The sequence below is a fragment of the Rhinoraja longicauda genome, chromosome 7, assembly GCF_053455715.1.
Source record: "Rhinoraja longicauda isolate Sanriku21f chromosome 7, sRhiLon1.1, whole genome shotgun sequence".
Lineage (NCBI taxonomy): Eukaryota > Metazoa > Chordata > Chondrichthyes > Rajiformes > Arhynchobatidae > Rhinoraja > Rhinoraja longicauda.
Genome location: NC_135959.1, coordinates 28,357,574 through 28,377,204, shown reverse-complemented (window position 1 = coordinate 28,377,204; position 19,631 = coordinate 28,357,574). Strand labels below are relative to the sequence as shown.

The 19,631-nt window shown below is 43.6% G+C and overlaps 1 protein-coding gene and 1 long non-coding RNA gene across 13 annotated transcripts in view; one reads left to right on the top strand and one right to left on the bottom strand.

Annotated features, from left to right (window-relative positions):
- Positions 1-412: 412 nt before the first annotated feature.
- LOC144595165 (uncharacterized) lies at positions 413-7,874 on the bottom strand. Its single transcript, XR_013547462.1, has 3 exons — positions 7,583-7,874; positions 4,169-4,238; positions 413-4,070 (listed from the first exon to the last, which is right to left on the bottom strand). It is a non-coding gene; the product is annotated as an uncharacterized LOC144595165 (long non-coding RNA).
- mycbp2 (MYC binding protein 2) overlaps positions 7,705-19,631 on the top strand; it is a 200,926-nt gene continuing 188,999 nt past the window's right edge. For all 12 annotated transcript variants that reach the window (XM_078402308.1, XM_078402313.1, XM_078402303.1 and 9 more), the window contains exon 1: positions 7,705-8,362. In XM_078402308.1, the coding sequence (XP_078258434.1) occupies positions 8,034-8,362 (329 nt within the window). In that variant the 5' untranslated portion in view covers positions 7,705-8,033. The remainder of the gene's footprint in view (positions 8,363-19,631) is intronic.

Below are 19,631 nucleotides of genomic sequence, written 5' to 3'. Positions count from 1 at the left end.
TGAAAAAGTTCTTCCTGCGCCTTGGAAGAATGTAGAGGTTTTGCTGTTAAAATGTGCATTTGTATTTGTGATATGTTATATTGTGAACACATCAGCTGCCAAGGGGTGTCCCAGGGAGGGTGGGTGAGGGTTACTTTGTTGTTATATATAAAAACATAAATGGAAGGGAATGTAATGCACTACGTCAGCCGTATTGTATCTTTCCTTCAATAAAAAAATTAAATATAAAAGAAGGAAATCAGGAGGGGAAAAAATGGGACAGGAGGTAGGTCTGGCAGATAAAATTATGGAAAATTCAAAGAGATTTTATCTCCACATTAAAGGAAAGAGGGTAACTAAAGAGAGAATATGTCCCCTCAGAAACCAAAGCAGTCGTCTCTGTGTGGAGCTGCGGGGGACGAGCAAGGTCTTCAATGAGTATTTGTCCTATGTTTTATGTGTGGAGAAATACATGAAGACTTGGGAACTAGGCAGTTAATTGGTGATATCTTATAGACAGTCCATATCATGGTCGAGGTGGTGCTTGACAGTAAGTTGTATGAACACGGATAAATCTCCCTGGCATGATCAGATATATCAGAGGACACTGTGGGAGGCTAAAGAAGAAATTGTACGAGCCCTGCCTTCGATATATGAATCATCTTTAGGCACGATTCAGGTGATGGAAGACTGGAGGGTGGCTAATGTTGTGCCTCTAGTTAGGAAGGGCTGCAAGGACAGGTCTGGGAACCATAGACCAGTGAGCTTAACATCTGTCATGGGCAAGTTACTGTTGAGGATTCTGAAGGATAGGATATATAGGCATTTAGATACACAGGGGCTGATTAGGGACAGTCAGCATGGGAGAGGGATTAGATCGATTAGAGGGCTGATTAGGGATAGTCAGTATGTGGGAGATTGTGGCTTAGCAATCTTTTTGAAGAAGTAACCAAAAATGTTGATGATGGCAAAGATTAGATCGCATGAGGCCCAGGGAAAACTAACCAACTGAATTCATGTAAGGAAGCAGCAGCGGGTGATGGTCGAAGGTTGTTTTTCAGACTAGAGGCTTGAGACTAGTGGTGTGCCTCAGGGATCAGTGTTAGGCCCATTGCTGTTTCTATATCAATGATTTGGATGAGAATGTACAAGGCATGATTAGTAAGTTTGCAGACGACACTAAAGTGGGTGGTATAATTGATAGTGAAGATGGTTATCAAAAATAACAGCAGGACCTTGATTAGCTGGCCAAGTGGACTGAGGAACGGCTAACGGTGTTTAATACAAAATTGGAAGATTTTGCATTTTAGGAAATCAAACCAGGGCAGAACCTTCACAGTGAATGCTGGATTGTGAGCAATGTTGTAGAGCAGAAGGATCTAGGAATGCAGATACATAGTTCTCTGAAAGTGTAGATAGGGTGGTAAAGAAATGCTTTTAGTACATTGGCCTTCATCATTTAGGGAACCGAGTATAGAAGTTGGGATGTTACGTTACAATTGTGCAACTTATTAGTAAGGCCACATTTGGAGTATTATGTTCAGTTATAGTCACCCTGCTATAAGAAGGATGTTCTTAAGCTGGAAAGAGTGTAGAGAAGATATTGCGATGATGTGGTCAGAACTCATGGGACTGAGCTCTAGGGAGTGGTTGGGAGGGTAGGACTTTATTTAATGGAGCTTAGAAGACTGAGGGATGATCTTATAGATGTGTATAAAATAATGAGGGGAATAGATAGGAATCTGAGGGGCATATGGAATGAGAGCCCTATAACAACATTTAAAAGACATTTGGATGGGTACATGGATATGAGAGTTATGGGTGAACCTCGAGCAGATGAGACTAATGTAGATGGGGCATTTTGGTCGGCATGGGCTAGGGAGCATGTATGACTCTATGATCAGTGTCAACTACCATCAACAACCAATTATCCAGCACATTGCTTCACTATATTTACCCCCTTAGCAATGCTATTGGTTTTCACTGTGGGGTGATAGCTTTACCTGATTCCAACATTCTTACAGCTGCACACTTGATTGGTAAACCATTTACCACTGCAAATATTCAGATCCTCCATTTCCCTTTAAGGTACCATGGGGCATCATGCCTCTGAACTATTAAGGAACATTTGGTATGCTTGCCTTTATAAATCAGAGCATTGAATATAGAAGTTGGGATGTAATGTTAAAATTGTACAGGGCATTGGTGAGGCCGAATCTGGAGTATGGTGTGCGGTTCTGGTCGCCAAATTATAGGAAGGATGTCGACAAAATGGAGAGGGTACAGAGGAGATTTACTAGAATGTTGCCTGGGTTTCAGCACTTAAGCTACGGAGAGAGGTTGAACAGGTTGGGTCTTTATTCTTTGGAGCGTAGAAGGTTGAGGGGGGACTTGACAGAGGTTTTTAAAATTTTAAGAGGGACGGACGGACAGAGTTGACGTGGGTAGACTTTTCCCCTTGAGAGTGGGGAAGATTCCAACAAGGGGACATAACTTCAGAATTAAGGGACAAAAGTTTAGGGGTAACATGAGGGATAACTTCTTTACTCAGAGGGTGGTGGCTGTGTGGAATGAGCTTTCGGTGGAAGTGGTGGAGGCAGGCTCGATTTTATTATTTAATAGTAAATTGGATAGGTATATGGATGGGAGGGGATTGGAGGGTTATGGTCTGAGAGCAGGAAGATGAGACTAGGTCAGAGAAAGTGGTCGGCGTGGACTGGTAGGGCCGAACAGGCCTGTTTCCGTGCTGTAATTGTTATATGGTTATATGGTTATAACATCTCTTAGTAATATCCCTGTTAAATATTTCATGTCAGTTGTGTATGTCCCATGCTGAAATCTCACAGCTTTTCTCTCATTTGCTGTCACATTATGGTCACTGGACCTGCAATGGTAGGAGCTGGACACAGCAACCAATAATGGATAAGTCCTGCAGGAGAAACAAACAAACAACCACAGGGAGTGCCGAGTCATTGAGGAGTACATGTCACTGAAAAGTAACAAATAACCATACTGACCTTTTAATGGGTCTAGTCTTGCATTCAGTGGATTAATGAGACCTAAGGATTACAGTACATGTTCCTATGTATTCTTAACTCGCTTCAGTGTTTTTCTCTTAAGATATTCAAACATTTAAAAATAGATTGTTGCTCCATATTGTTTTTGTTTCTGGAGGCTGGACTAGAACATGGTCAATAAATCTTGTGTGATCTATTATTTCTGGGCTCTCTGGTGATCATTCACCTTCAATCGCCTTCTCCGACAGGGTGCATTGCCAAAAGTGCAAATAGATTAATTGCGTCAAAAAATAAGAAGTCATGTTCTTTACAGATATTTGTGAGTTCCAGAAAAGATATTGCATTATTTGGATTGGATGAGAGCATGGCAAGAGAGGTCTCGGTCTTTGTTGGTATTAGCTGTCTTTTTTTTAGGCAGTCCTTCCTGTAGATCTTTTCGATGGTGGGGAGGATAATACCCACGATGAAACAAGCAATGTCCACAACTGCAGCCTCCTTTGTTCTTTGGCATTTGAGTCACTGAAATAAGGTCAGGATGCAACTAGTCACTGTGCTCTCTATGGTAGAAGCTTGATGGTATAATCGTTGACATACCAATTCTCCTCAATCTTCTGAGGAAGTAGAGTCTCTAGTGCTTTTATTTGAGAGGGCATCAATGTGCTGGGCCTTGGACAGATCTTCAGAGATATGCGAAACCAGGAATTTAAAGCTGTTGTCTCTCTCCATTGTGTCCCATCAATGAAGACAGGTTCATGGATTCTTAGCTTTCTCTTTCTGAAGTCAATAATCAGCTGCTGGTCCTTGAGAGCAAGATTGCTCGTCTGGCAGTGTTCAATCAGAATATCAATCTCCCTCCTGTATTCCAACTCAACATTACATGTTGTTGGAACAACATCACTGAAAGAGGTGGGAAGATCTTGGGTTTTCTTGTTTTCCTTGGAGGATGTATTAGAGCATCCAAATTCTCAAAAATTAGAAGGCTGAGACTTTGATGTGAATTAAACATTATTACAGGATTTTCTGATGTCCATCATGGTGATTCTTTTGTTTTGCATTTCAAAAACAACAAAAGTCCTGTGAAGAAGAAGGGGTAGTGATATCAGAGTTGGATCAGTATATATTTTGTCTTACCTGCATAATTCTGCATCAAGCAGCGTCAATCTTGCCCATACCTGGGGAAGGACTGCCTACTTCTCCAGGCCGTGCAACCAGATAGATGTTGCTTTCTGTTCTAGAAGGCATCTGGCAATTCAAATGGAAAATATTCCCATTATTTGGTGCACAAAAATAGCAGAAAGCATGATTCGAAGGAACGGAAGTGGTATTGCGCCTGCTTGCTCCATTCATGCATGACTCACTGCATCTTGCCTACATCATTGTGGTATTCTGATGAGAGCAACTAAAAAAGCAACTCAAGGAAGATCAGTGATAGGTATATCCTGACATGAAGCTTAAAGACATTATGCAGGCTTCCAATAAGTGAATGCAATTTTATGTTCACAAAACATGAAGGATGGATATATTTCAAAGTGTAAAATAGAATTAATGAAACAATGCTAAAACAGGATGACCTTTCCTGATATTTTTAATGTGCTGCACTCACAATAAAGTAGCATAATTTCTATATCATTCTCCTGATCTCTTAATTGATAATGGAAAAATCATAGACGTTAGATACCTTTATCACAGATCACAATTGGGGGGGGTGGGGGGGGGAAGGGGTGATTGTATATGTACTGGCAAACATTGTGCCTGGACAAATACGGCTTCTTGTACGCCCACATACACACGTATACACCCTTACATAAGAATGGTTCTGTGATTGATGAATTATGGCTGTTCAGTGTTGTGTACCTCTACAAAGGTACAAATCTACAACATCATTTGGACAGAGACATGATTTCACAAGTGTCCAAATAACTAAGTGAACAACACAGTACATTTCAAAATGTATGAATCATTTTTTCTACATTTGTTATCTCAATTATTTCTGACTCCGTGTTCTTTTTCTTTGGAGGGGGGGGAAGGAGGAGGAGGGGGGGGGGGGAGGAGGAGGGGGGGGAGGAGGAGGAGGGGGGGGGGAGGAGGAGGAGGGGGGGGGAGGAGGAGGAGGGGGGGGGGAGGAGGAGGAGGGGGAGGGGGGGGGAGGAGGAGGAGGGGGGGAGGAGGAGGGGGGGAGGAGGAGGGGGGGGGGGAGGAGGAGGAGGGGGGGGGGGAGGAGGAGGAGGGGGAGGAGGGGAGCGCACTCCATTCCCACCTCAACCCCCCTCTATTCCCACCTCAACCCCCCGTTAAAACTCCCCCAAACCTTTCCTGCATTAACTGAAATTGTCTTTGGGATTTTTTTCAGAACCCCGCTCACGCACTCCATTCCCCCCTCAATACCCCTTAAAACCCACCAAACCTGTGCTGCATTAACTTAAATTGTTTTCAGGTTTTTGTAAGAGCCCCACTCCATCCACGACCCACCTCAACCCCCCTTATCTTCCCCTCACCCACTCCACCCCGTTCAGCCCCCTTACCCCCCTCACCCACTCTCCATTCACCCAATTCATCCCCCCTGAGCCCCCTTTAAAACTACCCCAAACCTCCACTGCATTGGTCTAAAACCCTCCCCTTACTCAGCCACTCCATTCCCACCTCAACCCTCCCGCACTCACGCACTCCATTCCCACCTCAACCCCCCCTCACTCAGGCACTCCATTCCCACCTCAACCCCCCCCTTAAAACTCCCCCAAACCTCTCCTGCATTAACTAAAATTGTGTTTAGAATTTTTTTCAGAGCCCCGCTCACGCACTCCATTCCCCCCCTCAATCCCCCTTAACTCCCCCAAACCTGTGCTGCATTCATTTAAATTGCCATCAGGCTTTTTAAAGAGCTGCACTCACCCACTCCATCCACACCCCCTCAACCCCACTTATCATCCCCCCCACAACCCACCTCAACCCCCTTATCCTCCCCTCAGCCCCCTTATCCCCTCTCCTCCATCCCCCATTCGCCCAATTCATCCTTCCTGAACCCCCTTTAAAACTCCCCCAAACCTCGACTGCATTGGTCTAACACCCTCCCCTTACTCGGCCACCCAAACCCCTCACTCGCGCACTCCATTCCCACCTCAAACCCCCCCCCCGCCCGCTTAAAACTCCCCCAAACCTTTCCTGCATTAACTGAAATTGTGTTTAGGATTTTTCTTCAGAGCCCCACTCACGCACTCCATTCCTCCCTTAATCCCCCTTAAAACTCCCCCAAACCTGTGCTGCATTAACTTAAATTGGGTTCAGGTTTTTTTTTAAGAGCCCCACTCACCCACTCCATCCACACCCCCTCAACTCCTTATCATACCCTCCACAACCCACCCCCTTATCCTCTTCTCACCCACTCCATCCCCCAGCCCCATTATCCCCCCCTCTCTTCCACCCTCCATTCACCCAATTCATCCCCCCTGAACCCCCTTTGAAACTCCCCCAAACCTCTACTGCATTGGTCTAACACTCAGCCACTCCATCCCCCCGCGTTCCCGGGTGGGGGCAGGGGAGGGGCAAGTGGGGGTGGCTGGGGGGATGGAGTGGGTTAGTAGGGGGAGGAGGGGGGGATAAAGGGGGATTGAGTGGGGGGTTGAGGGTGCTACAATACAAGAGAGGCTTTGGGTCCAGGCCTCACTCAATCACACCCTTAGTTATCTCTAATGCTCCAAATCAGTAACCAAAATATAACACGTCTGAACTGGAATAATCAGGTAAAGATGTTTCAATGGAAACAAGGAATTGTCTCTTTGTTGTCAAATTGTCTCTTTGTTGGTCTGAATATGTGCAGCCATTAGGAAGAAAAATGACAATGTGAAGGGGCAAACACGTCATGACAAAAATGATCAACATAGAATGGTGAAAAAGTGAACAATTCAAGAGGAAGAGCAGTGAACAAGTGGTGAAAAAAAACTTAATGTATCCATAAAGCTAATCATAAGTGATAAGTGTTAAACATATCAACATTGTTTTAACATGCGAACCCTTAATACTTTTAGTATTTAACAGGTAAATCATGTTTCATGTAAAATAGTGGCACGTGGTTTAAATATCATGTGAATATGCAGTATTTGAAAATATTTTTTTCTTTCAGCTGCCACTCAGTTGATGTTACACTGAGATAGAAGTGAGACGGTTCAACTCGGTCGTCACGAACATAACTCTAGGCTGACACTTAAAGGCAGTGCCAGTGGCGAGGAGGGACCGCTGAACTGTCAGAAGTGACATTTAGATGAAATGTTAAAACGTCGCCACCCCTCCCTTATTTCTCCTTTCAAGTGGTTGTAATGATATATTTTTAAAAACCACAAATCCTCCCCTGTTTCTGTGCGACATTTATCCATCAATCATCATTATTTAAAATAAAATCTTTTTTTGTCGATGTTACTCTTTGTGGGAGGTTGAAGATTATTGCCCCATTTCCCTTATGACACCTCACAAGGTATTTCAAAGGATTTAAAGCGTTCTGGACAACGGGGAAGTACAATATGGATGGATGTATATATTTATTTATTTGGTTGTGGCCACATGCAACCAGGGGCAGTGCAGCACGCTGGACGTACCTTTCTTCCAATGCAGCAGCAGCCGTCGCCGCCGCCGCCGCTCGTGGTGCCACCCAGTGGACTGGGAGGACCACGCCAGTCCTCCCAGCCCTGTCAACCTATCCCGGCATGCGGCGTCGCCACCGTCAGGACGGCGATTTCAAGATGGCAGCGTGGCCGGGTCAGAGTCTGAGCAGTGGGAGACACCGCGGCGAAACCGGCAGCTGAACGGCGATCTTCTGGCCCACTCGACGCTCTTGGTCCGACCCCGAGGAGAACTAAGAGGATGCGGAGAGAGCGGACGGCGAACTGAGATCGAGAGAGACGTCCAGCCGGGTGTGGTGCGGCAGCCGCCGGCCTCCTGTCACTGTTGGTCCCCCCCTTCCCCTTCCCCTCCCCTTCAGTGTTCTCGGCTGGGTAGTGAAGCTGCTCGCCGCCTCCTCCTCCCTGCCTCCCCTCCCTCCCCCGGAGGATGATGTGTTCGGCTCCATCTCCTCCTGCACCTGGGGCTGGTGGCGGCGGCAGTTTCTTCCCTTGCACCTCGCACGCGGAGCCCGAGCACTCTGCCGCCGCTTCTCTCCACACGGACTCGCTGCTCCTGCCGCCGCCTGGGTCGGCGGCCGATGCTCGGGCTGTTACAACTGCTGCTGCTGCTGCTGGAGGAGGAGGAGGTGGAGGAGGAGGCGGCAGAGGAGGAGGGGGGATGGAGGACGGGGCCGGACGTCAGCTGCTGTCAGGGAAGCTGCTCGGGAACAAGTACCAACAGCTCTTCGCCGCCGCCCTGGATCTCCAGCATAGCAGGTAAAAACAGCCAGGGAGGAATGTCAGCCCAGCTGTGCACATGACACAAAGGGTGCAAGCACACAATGAATAAGAAACAAATAAAAGCAGGAAGTGCTACCACGTTAAGTCTGTTACTATTCGCAGATGCTGGCTGAGCTGCTGTGTGCTCCCAGCATTTTCCATTTTTATATCAGTTGTCCACCAGCTTGATTTTAAAAAATAATAAATGCAAGGCGTGCAAGCACACATGGATCTTTCAAATGCAGTGTTTCCAATGGGATTACAATAAAACAGGCTGTACACTCAAATATTAAAGCGATTGAATATTTATACTTTAATTGCAATTGTGACCTGCATTAGATGCACTGCGAGTCACAGGATTAGATGTTTAGCCTGAAACGTCCGAATCAATCGGCGTCAAATGTTACAGCTACGTCGGATGAGGTTGTCAAGGTTTATAACCTCGAAGGGGTTTACACCATGTAGTCGGGGGTTAACTGTTTCTGTTTTAAATTAGTACACAACTTGCCGTGTCTTGTCTGCAGCGTACTTCGATGTAGGTTGACTAATAAAACGTAGGGAATTTTTGCATTGGGTTGGAGGCAAGGATCTGTTTGTATCCCGCTGCGAGATGAGTGGCCTTGTGACAGAGGGAGATGGGTTAGATTGGGCCATTCTGCGTCTTACGGCCCAAGGCCGTAAATATGAGTTTTAAGTGTTTATACACGACTTGTTTTTGCAGATGCCAAATCCCCCCCACCACTATTGTTGTACGCCATGGGGTCGGGGGAGAGAGATATATGATACGTGATCTTCTTTGATACGAGAGGAATTTTTTGTTCTTTGTCATGCTTCAGATTTCGGGCTGCACACTTACTGGGGATGGAGTTACTGTGTGGTTGTTTAGCAAAGGACAATAAATCAATCTTTGCTAAGCGGACCTAAAGAAGCATGAAAAGTAGTTGAGAGCCTTTGCCATTCAATCCTTCGTTTCCCGTTTTCGCTTCGGTGTAAATGAGGACTAGACGCGCTAGTATTGCAGACGACGATGTTCAGTCATTAAAAAATAGGAAACACCCGCTAAATTTTAATAACTTTGAGGCCAGCCACATTCTCGGGCCCTATGGATCCACATCAATGCATACTGGGCCATAAAAAGATGAAGTAATGTTGTGAAATGCTGCTCCCTTAATCACGTGCAACACTGAAAACGAAACTTATGCTGCATGAAAATGAAAGGAACTTGAAAAATGTCATTTATACAATGCCGCTTGTATTTATAAAATGGTGTAGCTGTGAAATATCATTTCTATTTGCAACATGAGGTAGTACGTATCGTGCGTGAATTACCTAATCCATTTGAACGTTATAGGGTGGAGCGCTACCTATCTCTTGTGATTCGATGGCAATCAGCAATAAACGCAGTTGGACAAGGAATGGCCAAACCGCTGTTAGTGTTAGTGAGCAATAAAAAATGGGTGAAAACATTATTATCAAATAATTTTGTGGAATTATACATCATGCGGATTGTATTTTGAGAGGACCGAATTGTAGATTTATAGAGATATACAAAATTACAATTCCTCCTTACAGGCGTTATTGTGAGAATCCTCAGTTCTGTTAACACCATCTTAAGATTTTCATCAAATATTCAGATGGTGCAAATGAGAAATACATCATGAAGTGATAGATAAGAACGTTAAAAAAGTGTTATATTGTAGGAATGTGCATTGGACATGATTCAGCATGCGTTCTTTAAGAGTTTGAGCTGCCCAGTGTTGATACTTCCTACAGTGATGTGTTATCACATCACTGTTCACTACCGTAATGTTCCACATACTAGAAAAGAAGCAAATCAAAAAAAAAAACCCTTGAATAATGGAATTAATTGACCAAAAGAATATAGAAAGTTATCTTGAGAGGGGATTTTTATTTTCATGAGTGAAACCAACTTAAGTGAAAACTGTGAATGTTATGTTACGTTTTCACTGTTGCACGTGATTAAGGGAGCAGCATTTCACAACATTACTTAATCTTTTTATGGCCCAGTGTGCCCATGTGGATCCATCGGGTCCGAGAATGTGGCTGGCCTCAAAGTTTTAAAAAATTTAGCGGGTGTTTCTTATTTTTTAATGACTGAACATCGTCGTCCGTAATACTAGCGTGTCTAGTCCTCATTTACACCAAAGCGAAAACAAAAAGTTATGATTACAGTTGAACTTAAAGTATTCTTGTTAGCTTCATATGTCAGGGATCTTGTGCAAGGATATTATTTGTTGTATGCTTTGTGATCATCTCTTTGAACTGTCAGCTCCTGGGTCACTTAAGGCACAAATTAAAATACTGCCACAGTTTTAACTTTTAGCATACATAATGTAATTAAATAAACTTTGGATATTATTTAGACCAACAGAGCAAAGAACAACACAGTATATTCTGCCTGGGTTGTCTACAACCCGATGGTATGAATATTAAATCTGGGACCATCCAATTCCACCTACCTGTCTTCTAACTCCACCCCTCCACTAACTCCTGCTGCCCATCATTCTTCACCCCTCCCTGGTCCACCTATTGCCTCATGTATCCTACCCCACCCTCTCCTTATCTTCTCTCTCCACTCTCCCAATTTAGTCATGATCTGAATCATTGTCAATTTGTTTCTCTCAAGAAGGTAACTGTTTTGACTCAGTGAGATCCTCCAGCATTTTTTTTTCCTTTGGAGATTATGGTTGGTTGTTCAAGTCACTTTTTGTATTTTGGTTTGACTTTTAATATTAGGCAAATTCTGTGGTACATTTTGAGAGATGAAGGAATGCATTTCTGACAATTCAGTATTCATATTTGTACTAGATTCGTGATTTTTTTTTCTTTTATGCTGGCCAAAACCCAGCCAAAATTACAATGAGACTTGAGCGTGTCGTCGGATAGCTACTAGTTTTTCATTTTTTGGCTTCTTTCGTGTCCATCATACAAATTTTACATTACTATCATCGTGTTGCAGTGATCACTATCGGTGTTGCAGTTGAACAAAGGGGTCTATGAAGGCATGAGAAAGGAGCTGGCCAAGGTTAAATGGAAAGGGATCCTAGCAGGAATGATGGTGGAACAGCAATGGCAGGAATTTCTGGGCATAATCCAGAAGATGCAGGATCATTTCATTCCAAAGAGGAAGAAAGATTCTAAGGGGAGTAAGAGGCAACCGCGGCTGACAAGGGAAGTTAGGATCGGAATAAAACTAAAAGAAAAGATGTATAAGATAGCAAAGAGTAGCGGGTAGCCAGAGGATTGGGCAACTTTCAAAGGACAGCAGAAGATAGCAAAAAGGGCAAAACCGGCTGAAAAGATCCGAATCTGGCCAAGAATATACAGAAGGACAATAAAAGCTTCTTTACGTATATTAAGAGAAAAAGATTAGTAAAGACAAATGTGGGTCCCTTGAAGGCAGAAACAGGTGAAATTATTATGGGTAACAAGGAAATGGCGGAAGAGTTGAACATGTACTTCGGATCTGTCTTCACTAAGGAAGACACAAACAATCTCCCAGATGCACTCGAGGACAGAGGACCTAGGGAGACAGAGGAACTGAAAGAAATTTGCATTAGGCGAGAAATAGTATTGGGTAGAATGATGGGACTGATTCTGATAAATCCCCAGGGCCTGATGGTCTGCATCCCAGGGTACTCAAGGAGGTGGCTCTGGAAATCGTGGACGCATTGGTGATCATTTTCCAATGTTCAATAGATTCAGGATCAGTTCCTGTGGATTGAAGGGTAGCTAATGTTATCCCACTTTTCAAGAAAGGAGCAAGAGAGAAAACGGGGAATTATAGACTGGTTAGCCTGACATCGGTGATTGGGAAGATGCTGAAGTCTATTATTAAAGAGGTAATAACGGCGCATTTGGATAGCAGTAAAAAGGACTGGTCCAAGTCAGCATGGATTTATGAAGGGGAAATCCTGCTTGACTAATCTTCTGGAATTTTTTGAGGATGTGACAAGTAAAATGGATGAAGGAGAGCCAGTGGATGTAGTGTATCTAGACTTTCAGAAATCCCTTTGATAAGGTACCACACGGGAGGATGGTGAGCAAAATTAGAGCACATGGTATTGGAGGTAGGGTATTAACATGGATAGAGAAATAGTTGGCAGACAGAAAGCAAAGAGTAGGAATAAACGGGTACTTTTCAGGATGGTAGGCAGTGAAGAGTGGAGTGCCGCAAGGCTCTGTGCTGGGGCCGCAACTATTTCCAAAATATATTAATGATTTGGATAATGGAATTAGAAACACTAGCAAGTTTGTGGATGACACAAAGCTGGGTGGCAGTGTAAACTCTGAAGAGGATGTTAGGAGGTTGCAGGGTGACTTGGATAGGTTGAGTGAGTGGGCAGATGCATGGCAGATGCAGTCTAATGTTGATAAATGCGAGGTTATTCACTTTGGAGGCAAAAATAAGGAGGCAGATTATTATCTCAATGGTGTCAGATTAGGTAAAAGGGGAAGTGCAAGGAGACCTTGGTATCCTTGTACACCAGTCACTGAAAGTAAGCGTGCAGGTACAGCAGGCAGTGAAGAAAGCTTCATGTTGGCCTTCATAATGAGGATTTGAGTACAGGAGCAAAGAACCTGTAGTTGTATAGGGCCCTGGTGAGACCACATCTGGAGTATTGTGTGCAGTTTTGGTCTCCTAATTTGAGGAAGGACGTCCTTGCTATTGAGGCGGTTCACGAGATTAATCCCTGGGATGGAGGGACTGTCATATGAGGAAAGACTGGAAAGACTAGGCTTGTATTCACTGGAGTTTAGATGAGAGGGGATCTTATAGAGACGTATAAAATTATAAAAGGACTAGACAAGCTAGATGCAGGAAAACTGTTCCCAATGTTGGGGGAGTCCCGAACCAGGGGACACAGTCTAAGAATAAAGGGGAGGCCATTTAAAACTGAGGTGAGAAGAAACTTTTTCACCCAGAGAGTTGTGAGTTTGTGGAATTCTCTGCCACACAAGGCAGTGGGAGCCATTTCACTGGATGCATTTAAAAGAGCCTTAGATAGAGCTCTAGGGGCTGGTGGAATCAAGGGATATGGGGAGAAGGCAGGCACAGGTTACTGATTGTAGATGATCAGCCATGATCACAATGAATGGCAGTGCTGGTTCGAAGGGCAAAATGGCCTCCTACTGCACCTATTTTCTATGTTTGTATGTCCGTCCTGAAAAGGGCGCAATCTTCCGACAACAATCAGTGGGAGCCTCAAATGTACAGTAGATGATGGTGGCAGCAGAATTAGCTCAGGACAATTCCTGTTTCCAGCCCCGCAACGTGGACACTTCTGCTATGGGGCCATTTTTGGCTTTAAATATATAAACAGGCAAAATGGAAAGATTCTTAGTCCCAGAGTGAATCGGGGAAAATAACTGCAAATGACACCAAGGATGCTGGAGCTGCGAACAGTGAGGAATGCTGTTAAAGTGTACAGCTGAATATAGATCAGCCACAGAAATAGAAAAATGACAGATGGAGTTTAATCTGAGCAAGTGTGTGGTGTTGCACTTTGGGAGGTCAAAGGTAAGGGAAAGGATACAGTTGATGGCAAGATCCTTAACAGGATTGATGTGCAGACGGATCTTGCAGTCCAGGTTCATAACCCCTTGAAAGTGGCAGCACAAGTAAATATTGGTCATTTAGGAGTATGGCTTCAACGCCTTCATTGGTCAGGAAGTCATGATGCAACACTAAGGTTTTGGTTAAGCGGTATTTAGAGTATTGCATGTGGTTTTGGTCAACTCATTACAGGAAGAATGTGGGGGCTTTGGAGTAGGCGCAGACTATGTGTACCAGAATATTACCTGGATTAAGACATATTAGCTACAAGGAGAGGTTGGAGAAAGTTGAATTGTTTTCTCTGGACGATGATAGGTCACCTGATAGAAGTATACAATTATCATTTTCCAATGTTCTATAGATTCAGGATCAGTTCCTGTGGATTGGAGGGTAGCTAATGTTATCCCACTTTTTAAGAAAGGAGGTAGAGAGAAAACAGGAAATTATAGACCAGTTAGTCTGACAACAGTGGTGGGGAAGATGCTGGAGTCAATTATAAAAGACGAAATTGCGGAGCATTTGGATAGCAGTAACAGGATCGTTCCGAGTCAGCATGGATTTACGAAGGGGAAATCATGCTTGACTAATCTTCTGGATTTTTTTGAGGATGTAACTAGGAAAATTGACAGGGGAGAGCCGGTGGATGTGGTGTACCTCGACTTTCAGAAAGCCTTCGACAAGGTCCCACATAGGAGATTAGTGGGCAAATTTAGAGCACATGGTATTGGAGGTAGGGTACTGACATGGATAGAAAACTGGTTGACAGACAGAAAGCAAAGAGTGGGGATAAATGGGTCCCTTTCAGAATGGCAGGCAGTGACTAGTGGGGTACTGCAAGGCTCGGTGCTGGGACCGCAGCTATTTACAATATACATTAATGACTTCGATGAAGGGATTAAAAGTACCATTAGCAAATTTGCAGATGATACTAAGCTGGGTGGTAGTGTGAACTGTGAGGAAGATGCTATGAGGTTGCAGGGTGACTTGGACAGGTTGTGTAAGTGGGCGGATGCATGGCAGATGCAGTTTAATGTGGATAAGTGTGAGGTTATTACCTTGTTGGTAAGAATAGGAAGGCAAATTATTATCTGAATGGTGTCAAGTTAGGAAAATGGGACGTACAACGAGATCTGGGTGTCCTAGTGAATCAGTCACTGAAAGTAAGCATGCAGGTACAGCAGGCAGTGAAGAAAACCAATGGAATGTTGGCCTTCATAACAAGAGGAGTTGAGTATAGGAGCAAAGAGGTCCTTCTGCAATTCTACAGGGCCCTAGTGAGACCGCACCTGGAGTACTGTGTGCAGTTTTGGTCTCCAAATTTGAGGAAGGATATTCTTGCTATTGAGGGCGTGCAGCGTAGGTTTACTAGGTTAATTCCCAGAATGGCGGGACTGTCGTATGTTGAAAGACTGGAGCGACTAGGCTTGTATACACTGGAATTTAGAAGGATGAGAGGGGATCTTATTGAAACATATAAGATTATTAAAGGGTTGGACATGTTAGAGGCAGGAAACATGTTCCCAATGTTGGGGGAGTCCAGAACCAGGGGCCACAGTTTAAGAATAAGGGGTAGGCCATTTAGAACGGGGATGAGGAAAAACCTTTTCAGTCAGAGAGTTGTAAATCTGTGGAATTCTCTGCCTCAGAAGGCAGTGGAGGCCAATTCTCTGAATGCATTCAAGAGAGAGCTCGATAGAGCTCTTACGGATAGCGGAGTTAGGGGGTATGGGGAGAAGGCAGGAATGGGGTACTGATTGAGAATGATCAGCCATGATCACATTGAATGGTGGTGCTGGCTCGAAGGGCCGAATGGCCTACTCCTGCACCTATTGTCTATTGTCTATAAGAGGCATAGCTAGGGTTAGACAGTCAGAACCTTTTCCCAGGTGGAATATGTCAAAGACTATACCACATAGCTTTAAGATGAGTGGGCAAAGATTAAAGGAGAAATGCAGGGCAAGTTTTATTTTTTACACAGCGGGTGGTGGATGCCTGGAGCATGCTGCCAGGGGTGGTGGTGGAGGTAGATATGATAGTGGCATTTAAGAAGTTTTTAGAAAGGCACCTGCGTGAGCAGTAAATACAGGGATATGAATTACAGTGCCCCATAATGTTTGGGACAAAAACCCATCAGTTATTTATTTGCATCTGTACGCCACAATTTGAGATTTGTAATAGAAAAAAAATCACATGGGCTTAAAGTGCATATTGTCAGACTTTATTAAAGGGTATTTTTTATACATTTTGGTTTCACAATGTAGAAATTACAGCAGTGTTTATACATAGTCCCCCCATTTCAGGACACCATAATGTTTGGGACACATGGCTTCACAGGTGTTTGTAATTGCTCAGGTGTGTTTAAATTGCTTCTTCATGCATGTATAAGAGAGCTCTCAGCACTAGTCTTTCCTCCAGTCTTTCCATCACCTTTGGGAACTTTTATTGCTGTTTATCAACATGAGGACCAAAGTTGTGCCAATGAAAGTCAAAGAAGCCATTATGAGACTGAGAAACAAGAATAAAACTGTTAGAGACATCAGCCAAACCTTAGGCTTACCAAAGTCAACTGTTTGGAACATCATTAAGAAGAAATAGGGAGCATTGGTGAGCTTACTAATCGTAAAGAGATTGGCAGGCCAAGGAAGACCTCCACAGCTGATGACAGATGAATTCTCTCTATAATAAAGAAAAATCCCCAAGCACTTGTCCGACAAATCAGAAACGTTCTTCAGGAGTCGGGTGTGGATTTGTCAAAGACCACTGTCCACTGAAGACGTCCTGAACAGAAATACAGAGGCTGCACTGCAAGATGCAAACCACTGGTTAGCCACAAAAATAGGGTGGCCAGGTTACAGTTTACCAATAAGTGCTTAAAAGAGCAACCACAGTTCTGGAAAAAGGTCTTGTGGACAGATGAGACGAAGGTTAACTTATATCAGAGTGATGACAAGAGCAAAGTATGGAGGAGAGAAGAAACTGTCCAAGATCCAAAGCATACCACCACATCTGAAATACGGTGGTGGGGGGTGTTATGGCCTGGGCATGTATGGCTGCTGAAGGTACTGGCTCACTTACCTTCATTGATGACACAACTGCTGATGGTAGTAGCATAATGAATTCTGGAGTGTATAGACACATCCTATCTGCTCAAGTTCAAACAAATGCCTTGAAATTCATTCTACAGCAAGACAATGATCCCAAATATACTGCTAAAGCAACAAAGGAGTTTTTCAAAGCTAAAATAATGGTCAATTCTTGACTGGCCAAGTCAATCACCCGATCTGAACCCAATTGAGCATGACTTTTATATGCTGACGAGAAAAATGAAGGGGACTAACCCCAAAACAAGCATAAGCTAAGGATGGCTACAATACACGCCTGGCAGAGCATCACCAGAGAAGACACCCAGCAACTGGTGATGGCCATGAATTGCAGACTTCAAGCAGTCAATGTATGCAAAGGATATGCAACAAAATACAAAACGTGACTACTTTCATTTACATGACATTGCTGTGTCCCAAACATTATGGTGCCCTGAAATGGGGGGATTATGTATAAACACTGCTGTAATTTCTACATGGTGAAATCAAAATGTATAAAAATGACCTTTATTAAAATCTGACAATGTGCACTTTAACCACATGTGATTTTTTTTTCTATTACAAATCTCAAATTGTGGAGTACAGATGCAAATAAATAAATGATGGGTCTTTGTCCCAAACATTATGGAGGGCACTGTATATACAGGTATACCAACAGGCCTGTTCCTGCTCTGTGCTGTTCGATGTTCTAAATGAAGAATATGGTTAATGTAGAAACTGGAAATGTTTCATGATATGATAACAAAAGTGTTTAATTTGAAATAAAATGCAATGGATTATCTAGCATAACTTCACCTTGAGACACAATTGATATTTATGATTATATTCTCATGCAGCCGCATTTGGAGTTAAAAGTCAGGGCCCTTTTAAAAAATGTTTATTAATTCAAGGTCTTTAAAATTGCAAAGCTCCAAAGCAATGCTTTCATGTTATTGCTGCATCATTAAATGCAATTTAGATTTATTTTATATGGAGCAAAATTGGAATGCACAGATTTTGAAAGTTTGCTTGTTTTGTACTCAGCTGCATATAGCCATGGCCATACAGCACAGAAATGGCCTCTTTGGCCCAACCCGTCCATGCAAACCCCCATGCAAGCTGCATCCCATTTGGCTCATATCCCTCTAAGCTTTTCTTATCCATGTAGATATCCAAGTGTCTTTGAGATGCTCTTATAGTACCTGCCCTAACTACCTCCTTTGGCAGCTCATTCCGTATACCCACCACCCTCTGAGTAAAAATGTTGCTCTGCAGGTTCCTATTAAATTTTCTCCTCTTACTGTTAGCATATAATGATATTTCCAAAACAGTGGATATTGTTGTGAAATTCACTTTCGGTTAAGCCTGTTGACTGAGCTATGAAAGTGACTGCATTGAAGCAGAAAATTCGTGAATTTTATCATATTTCTGGTGAAAATACACTGCTTGCATTGGGTGAAAGTTCTATAATTTTATATTTACTTTGAGTAAATTGACATTGTTAACTGTACATTTGACTGTTTAATGGCAGCCCAGTGCTCAGTATTCAACTCATTGGCTGATTTAGGGTCGTCAGTGGAAATTTTGTTTGAATTCACATGCTTTTTGTATGCAGTAATGCGCATCTTCTTTCTCATACTGCTTTGAGGTTGTCAAGTTGCAATATTTTTCTTTATTTTATAACTAAGCTATTCAATTCTATGTGTACATGGGTAAAAACAGAGACTTTAATTGGGAAAGGAGAGCCAAAACCTTTCATTAATGTAACATCGCACTCAACCATTGAAGAGCATCCTAAACGCTTTAAGATCACTGAATTACCTAATTGTTCATCATTGGAAAGCACAATAGCCTCTCCGCCTTTTATTTGTCACATACACATACACGATGTGCAGTGAAATGAAAGTGGCAATGCCTGCGGATTGTGCACAAAAAAGAATTACAGTTACAGCATATAAATAAAGTTAATAAGTTACTATAGTGTAGACAAAAATTTAGTCTCTGGGGTTATAAAAGTTGACAGTCCTGATAGCCTGTGGGAAAAAACTTCGTCTCATCCTCTCCGTTTTCACAGCGTGACAGCGGAGGCGTTTGCCTGATCGTAGCATCTGGAACAGTCCGTTACTGGGGTGGCAGGGGTCCCTCATGATCTTGCTTGCTCTGGATCTGCACCTCCTGATGTATAGGTCCTGCAGGGGGACGAGTGTAGTTCCCATGGTGCGTTCTGCCGAAAGCACTACTCTCTGCAGGGCCATCCTGTCCTGGGCAGAGCTGTTCCCAAACCAGACTGTAATGTTGCCGGACAGGATGCTCTCTACAGCCCCAGAGTAGAAGCAATGAAGGATCCTCGGAGACACTCTGAATTTCCTCAGTTGTCTAAGGTGGTAAAGGCGCTGCTTTGCCTTACCCACCAGTGCGGCAATGTGCGTTGCCCACGTCAGATCCTCTGTGATGCGGACTCCCAAGTATTTAAAACTGCTCACCCTATCCACAGTAGACCCATTTATCTCCAGTGGCGTGTACGTCCTTGGATGTTTAGCCCTTCTGAAGTCCACAATCAGCTCCTTCGTTTTAGTGACATTCAAGAGGAGGCTATTGTCCTGACACC